At 37.7% G+C, this 7,500-nt stretch overlaps 1 protein-coding gene across 1 annotated transcript in view; it reads right to left on the bottom strand.

Moving 5' to 3' along the window:
* LOC119573252 overlaps positions 1–7,500 on the bottom strand; it is a 9,034-nt gene that overhangs the window by 881 nt on the left and 653 nt on the right. Inside the window, exons 2-6 of the mRNA XM_037920385.1 lie at positions 4,366–4,733; positions 3,419–4,186; positions 2,622–2,834; positions 1,850–2,063; positions 1–1,472 (exon numbers count right to left, since the gene is read on the bottom strand). The exon at positions 1–1,472 is cut by the window's left edge and continues 881 nt beyond it. Of these exons, the coding sequence (XP_037776313.1) occupies positions 1,309–1,472; positions 1,850–2,063; positions 2,622–2,834; positions 3,419–4,186; positions 4,366–4,733 (1,727 nt within the window). The 3' untranslated portion in view covers positions 1–1,308. The remainder of the gene's footprint in view (positions 1,473–1,849; positions 2,064–2,621; positions 2,835–3,418; positions 4,187–4,365; positions 4,734–7,500) is intronic.

The raw sequence follows: 7,500 nt of genomic DNA, 5'->3' as shown, positions 1-7,500 counted from the left end.
AATGTACAAAACATAACTTGAAGAATGAGATACATATTCTCCAACCTCAAAGCTTTGAACACATAAATGCAAGTAATAGTGGCAGAGTAAAGAATCTGAATACATTATGAAGACCTTTTACCTTAGTTCAGATCTCTATAGTAAGATCCCTTGATATATATTTAACCCTACTAAGCAACTCACCCCCAAAAATGTTCCTATTATTCTTTTACTCACTTTTCTATTTAATAATTAATCTTTGATTGATTTCAATCCTAAATCATTAATATTTTTGCAATAACCATTGAAGTGATAAATTAATTTGTATAAAGAATAAATAACAAATCCATTCATATCACACATATATAAATATTTAAACATGCACTGGATATGTTTCTCACTGTTATCTGTTATCAAACTCATTCAGAAATCAAAACAATCAATATCAAGCTCATACAAATAATAAACACAAGTAGGACTTGCCATCCATATTGACAATGTTTTATTAATAGTGACAAATGATAAATCTTTGCAAGAAGTTAAATATATTCTTTCTGAGTAAAATTTTCAAAGACATCATAATAGAGGATCACGTCATTAAATCAATAATTCGCTATCTTATCACATAGAAGGCTGCGCCTGCATTGTGCATCACGTCTGTAAATCAATTACAAATCATCATGTTGATTCCCAATGCTTGTTTACACATGTTAGTTAAAAACAAAGTATTATATAAAATCACCATGCTTGCTTGCATAAATATAAATTTAGCACTGAAATTAATGAATAATTAATTATTAATTTTCTACAAACAAAAATCAGGTTATACTTATAACTTTTGTATCACCTACAAAATCAGAAATATATTTGTAGCATTTCCCTTTACTTGAGAAAAAAACGTCAAGAAAGTGAAAATACATGATTTTTTTAGATATATATACATGATATGATAACAATATTTTCAGTACCTTTAGGTAATATGGAAATCAGTGTAAAAATCTATACGTAAAAAATATTGTTAACCACCTACTTACTTTCATATCATTTTATTCAATAATTAAACTTCAAGAATTTTGTAACAGAATTTACAAAAGAGCTGTTATTACTTATTTAAATTAGAAACAGAATATCCAGATCATCACATTTAGCCTGCATTTTGGAAATTATATATGCATTTTATGACTAATTGAAACCAGGCTATATACAGAAAAAAATCATTGAAGTTTTGAGTTTTGACTTAACAACAAAATTTGACTAGCTTTCTTTCTCCTAAATTTAATAACCTTCCAATTCTTGCAATTAATCACCCTAATCAAGTACAACAGCCATTCATGTTAGGTGGAACACAGGCCTCGTTCGGGCATTAATCTCCGTGGACACAAAGCCTAACGAATCTTCCAGGCTGTCAAGATCTGTGGTTGAATAGGAAGATGACCAGTTGCTTGACGGAACAGACGAGAGTGTTGGTTCAGACTGGGTCCTGCTCAGTCCACCTGGGGGATCAGCAAACTTTGAAGTTATAAACAGTTAATCTTCTAGTTTTAACCCACTTTAAGCTTTGTGCACAAAACAGTTGTTTGCTTGTTTGGCCTTTACTGCAGGAATACAGCCCTACAAAAGTAGGCTCTTAGTCTCTTTTAGGCCAAATTTACTAAAATATTGTACAGGCCAAAAGCATAGAGAGTGGGGTAAATGTTACTAATTTAAAACTCAAGCAACTGATTATTCATAAAACCGGATGCATGGCTCAGTATGTGAATGGATTAAATATTCAATTATTTTCTTCCATTTAATCTTTCAGTGACTTTCTCTTAAAGGATATCTTATAACTATATTAATATCAATTGGTACATTCAAACAGTACACCAACCTTCATACACATCACCCTCACTCTCTTCTTCCTCATCTATCTGCTGCAAAGCTGAACGAGCTTCCTCGACACCTCTCTCAACGGCCAGAGTTAGCAATCTCCTTGCCCGAGGTAGATCAGCAGATCCACCTTGGCCCTGGCCTACCAAAATGGCCAAGTTAAAGGTTGCTCCTCCGTGACCTTTCCTGCTTGCAGCCTCATACAGGTTGCGGGCCTGTTGGAGATAATGCAAGAATTCTTTCTTTTATTGCCAGTGCTGCACCATTTGTAATATATCTTCCTACTCAGCAGGTGAAGTGGCAATGTAAGGAATTCATATATGGACTGGTTTGTTCTTCTTACGGGCCACATTTAATGTGATCTTCCATAGGGTCACACCTTATTCCAAAGCACAGATGGCATATCTAGACTCCAATTCCCTTTTTGGTCAAGGTGAAGATACACTTGAGAGGTCGGTGATAAGTGACTGCACACAACAAGTTTAAAAAACATTGTCACATTTCAAATGATTTCATTACCAACCTATTGATTAATTAATGATCATTATCCCTAACCTCTCAACTTGTCATTGATCATCCCCAATCTATAAAATAGATCTTTTCCTTGAGAGAGAGAAAAAAAAGTACTGTAGAGTTTGTTCCCTTTGTTACAATGCAGTAACTGAAATGATCAGGCAAAAAAACACATAAGTCCTTGCTAAATACTTATAGCTACAGCTTAACAGCTATTAATCTTCCTAGCTTAGAATAAATTAATACAGCCAATACCCCACCTTCCTCATGTCCTGCTTGACACCTCGGCCAAAGTGATGACAGAGAGCCAGGTTGAATGTCGAATTCGGGTCACCAAGCATTGTTCCCACTTGGAAATACACAAGGGCTGCTCCTGGGCTAGAGTTCACACTGCTCTGAGCAAAATCCTCTTCTATCGCACTTTTGAGCTCTCCCTGAAGCATTCTGATGTCTTCAATACCTGCATTCAAAATCTGTCAAAACACATGATACAGTAATATCTGTCAATCAATTGAAGCAATGGGTACTGCATTCCAACCAAAAAAAAAATAATTAATTAATTAATTAATTAATTAATTAATTAATTAATTAATTAATTAATTAATTAATTAATTAATATATATATATATATATATATATATATATATATATATATATATATATGTATATATGTATATATATATATATATATATATATATATATATATATATATATATATATATATATATATATAGTTATTAAAATCTTAACATTACAGAAAAAAAAAAAATTTATCTGGCCATTAAGTTTTTAGCATGACAGTGCTACAAATTGTGGATCTGCTGTAAATAGCAAAAATCTTTGTTACATCTGCCAATTACTCATTATGATGAACTACAGCAGAAAAAATGTTTGCAAAGTAACTCCTAGGTAAAGAAGTAACTATTTTTTCATATCCAGCTTATCACAGTAAGTAATAATGTAATAACCACAATCAGGAAAACAAGACAATGCCATAATATAAAACTTGAACTCAAACATCATTTGAACAGTATGAAAAGTAAATTCATCCAATACCTTTTTCAAGTCATCGTCAAAATCTTCATTATCATCCTGTTCATTCTCTAGCTGAACACTTGGCCTATTGGTCCCTGAGCTGTGACCACTATCACAGCTGAAATTATCTCGAGTGTCATTGCTGTCTTCATAGTACGGTTTTCTTCCAACCTCATTGATATTAAAGGCTTTAACTGGTTCTTCTATTAGTAGTTCATTTTCAAGCTTGTAGGAAGCATCACTTCCAGTTATACTTTCATCAAAAGTATGTTCTTCAGTGTAAAATTTTATTTCTGCCTCTTCTGGGTTTGGATTGTGCACCACATCTACAGGAGATAATGTTTTGGTTTCCTTTAAATCTTCAAGAAGGCCATCACCAAAGGACTGATGGTCATTCTTTTGGTTTCCTTCATCTTTAACATTCCTCTTCAATGCAAAACGAAAATCTTTCTGAACACCTGCTAGATTCCAAAGAGCACTAAAAAGTGATTTTGATAGTTTTTGTGGGTAAACAGTTAGGTGCCTATGTCGGTAATCTGATTCTAGAGAGGTGATAAAGGGATACTGATGCCCACTCTGGAACCACCACTGGTATATATGGTTCTTGACAAAGCTATTATTCCAGGGCTGGCTACCTTCATAAGTTTTCCAGCTACTTTCTTTCTGATAATCATTATGACATTTATTCCTCTCATTGTACCACTTATAGATGGATTTCCTTGCCTCTTTCTCTCGTTGTAGATCACCCCAACCTTGATACAGTGAATAAGTCAAGGCCACAACTGAACCCTGAAAATAAATTTCAGACTGTGAGAAGAAAATATATGTTAACTAAAATGATTACAGTACATAATATAATGATGTTACAAATTATTTACTAAATGACCTAGTTTCTAGTTTCACTACAGGACTAAAGAAAGATAAGTAAAATAATCTAGCTTGTACAATTTTCAAAAAAATTCACTTACCCATCCCAACCCTTGGAGTATTGAGTGTGTCCACAAAAACCTTTCTCTGCTCTTCCATCGGCAGGACCTTCCCCACTTGTTCTGTTTTTCCTTAAAATCCACATTGCAGAAGACCCAGTCACCATGGCCTCTCTTTTTCTGCAATGTTGGAAGAGTTTTCCATGTTTCTAGCTTGTCAGATGACTCTGAACAGTGTCTAAAGTACTTTGCCCCATCATTTCTTATGTGGTCAAGCTGTTGAGTCTGCTGAGATGTGTGGCAGGGACGTCTCGTGAACAGAAGCTGGCAACGAAAATCTAACTGCTTTCTGGATTTGTCATCTGGACCCTCTTGAGAACAACAGTGAGTGGGACGGACAGATCTAAAACCTGTAGGGGATGAGGAAGAGATCTGATAAAGATTTGATATGCATTTTATGCTGTAGTTACAATACCACAGTTAAAGAGATTAATTGCTAATAGAACAAGACAGACTTGTTGAAAAAAATTGATGTCCTCTTTTTCTTACAATATTCAAAATATGCTCTCAGCATCAGAAAATAAAACACAACTGTAAAAAGAAGAGAATAAGGCTGTGGGTCCTATAGCACAGACGTTCTCAACATGCAAACGTGGTGTATCTCTCATAGAAGTAGGACATGCTTTAATGCTGTCCTCAGTTGTGATAGATAACCTGAATCATGTGTTTACCCGCCTCTTAGACAGGGAGTGAGTGAAGTGCCTCTGGTCCTCCAGCAATTTGTTACCTTCTCCAAGGTGTCAGCATGGCTAGTGTTGCCATATCTAGGTCCCCCTTCTCCAACATAGAAATGGAGGATAAAAGTTTAACCTCGCAAGGACATGTTGCAAGTGTATCCCATTAGAGGTAAAGAAAAGAAGGAAGTGTGGACATGAGTGATAATGAGAATGGATGTGAGCGGGAGGAGAAGCGGAAGAGGAACAAAGAGGGAATCGAAACAGGAAATCAGGATGTTGCCATGTGATGTGAATGGCAGGAAACAATTGCAATTCCCAAAGGACTGCACAACGAGTTTCCTGAAGAAATTATGGTGGGCCATGGAACTAGGCCGGGAACACCATGATTTCGAGCCACTTATGAAGGAAGGCAGAGGGAGCCATATCTCACGGTACAGGAAGGCAATGTGAAGCAGATACAAGGTGATGAGTGATGACTGTCCCAAAGACTGGGGAAAAGCTCACAAAAGTGATCATTTTCCAATTCCCAATGATATTGGACCCCAAATTTCTTTTGTATGGGTAAAGAGGCACACTTCTAGGGGCGAGGAGCGGAGTCAGCTCGTTGCCCTCATGAAAGGGGAAGTGCCAGAGTGGGGCATAGGAGAGTAGCACCAAACGTGGAGCCACCAGTCATGTGCCTCAAGTGCTGCAGATGAGACCATAAGTCATGGACCTGTCAACAGGATGCTCAATGCAAGTTCTGTAGCAGAAAGCATGATTCTAAAGTGGGGGTCCCAACCCTTAGAGGAATCATAAAATTCTTTTGAGGGGTCATATGATCCTGCAACACCTTCTCTTTCTCCCCCTCTTCTTTCCACTACCCATCATAGTGTGTCTAGTATTATCAGCAGTGATCACTCTGCCCCATACTTGATAATGCATCATAAAACCATGTTATATTTGCATGTTATAGTAATTGTCAAAAATGCTTTGTTGCTGGGGGAGTGGGTCACAAATAAATACAAGAAATTTGTAGGGTTGTAGCCAAAAAAGTTTGAGAACTTTTAGAGAGAAAATTTTGTTACCACTTTCGACTGAAATCAAACATAACCGTAAAACACATAATTTTAATCAATTTCTTATCTCTGCACTTAAGCATTCTTTTTCTAAATTTTTCTTGATGTATCAAATCAGTCTGATGTTAGCAACCATATATTTAAATCCTGTTCTGTATATAAAAATACTGGAAAATTACCAATTGTAGCTAAAAACATAAAATACAAACTGAAAAATCTTAGCAGACATGGAGAGAAAGAGAGAGAGAATGAGAGAATGAGAGAGAGAGAGAGAGAGAGAGAGAGAGAGAGAGAGAGAGAGAGAGAGAGAGAGAGAGAGAGAGAGAGAGAGAGAGAGAGAGAGAGAGAGAATGAGAATGAGAATGAGAATGAGAGAGAGAATGAGAATGAGAGAGGAGGGGGGGGGAGAAAGAAAAAGAAAGAAAAGAAAAGAAAGAGAGAGTGAGACTAAGAGAGAGTGGGAAAAGGGAAGGGAATGAAGAAGAGAGGAGAAGAAGAGAAGGGAAGGGGAAGGGCAGGAGGAGGGAGAGGGAGAGGGAGAGGAGGGGAGGAGGGAAGGGAGAGAGGGGGAGAAGAAAGAAGAATGAGTGAGGAGGTGAAAGGGAAGGGAAGGGCAGGGGAAGGGCAAGGGAAGGGGCAGGGCAGGGGCAGGCAGGGCAGGGGCAGGGGCAGGGCAGAGGGAGGGCAGGGGCAGGGGCAGGGCAGGGGCAGGGGCAGCAGGGGCAGGGAAAGGGAGAGGGAGAGAGGAAAAGGGAGAGCAGAGGGAGACAGAAATAAAGAGAGTGAAAGTGATAGAGAGTGCGGAAAAGGAAAGGGAAAGGGAAAGGGAAAGGGGAAAGGGAGGGGGGGAGGGAGGGCTAAGGATGAGAAGGGGAGGAGAGAGAGAGAGAGAGAGAGAGGAGAGAGAGAGAGAAGGAGAGAGAGAGAGAGAGAGAGAGAGAGAGGGAAGAGAAGAGAGGAGAGAGAAGGAGAGAGAGGAGAGGAGAGAGAGAGAGGAGAGAGAGAGAGAGAGAGAGAGAAAGAGAAGAGAGAGAAGAGAGAGAGAGAGAGAGAGAGAGAGAGAGAGAGAGGGAGGGAGGGAGAGAGAGAGAGAGAGGGAGAGAGGGAGAGAGGGAGAGAGGGAGAGAGGGAGGGAGGGAAAGAGGGAGGTAGAGAGATATAGAGCAATACCAACCTTAAAAAACTTCCTTTTAATCTATAATTTTTTTTCTCTCTCTCTCCTTTTTATCAATTAATACTGTATAGTTACATCTATAAAGAGACAATGTTAAAAATAAACTGATATTTGAATCTTTCAATTACCGTGCAGTGTTTACATATGTCCATTCCAAAAGGACTAATTGAGATCATAATTTTTGTCTACTTACTAATATATGCTTCAG

This window comes from Penaeus monodon, chromosome 5, assembly GCF_015228065.2.
Source record: "Penaeus monodon isolate SGIC_2016 chromosome 5, NSTDA_Pmon_1, whole genome shotgun sequence".
In the NCBI taxonomy this organism is placed as follows: Eukaryota; Metazoa; Arthropoda; class Malacostraca; order Decapoda; family Penaeidae; genus Penaeus; species Penaeus monodon.
This window is presented reverse-complemented; position numbering and strand designations above follow the sequence as displayed.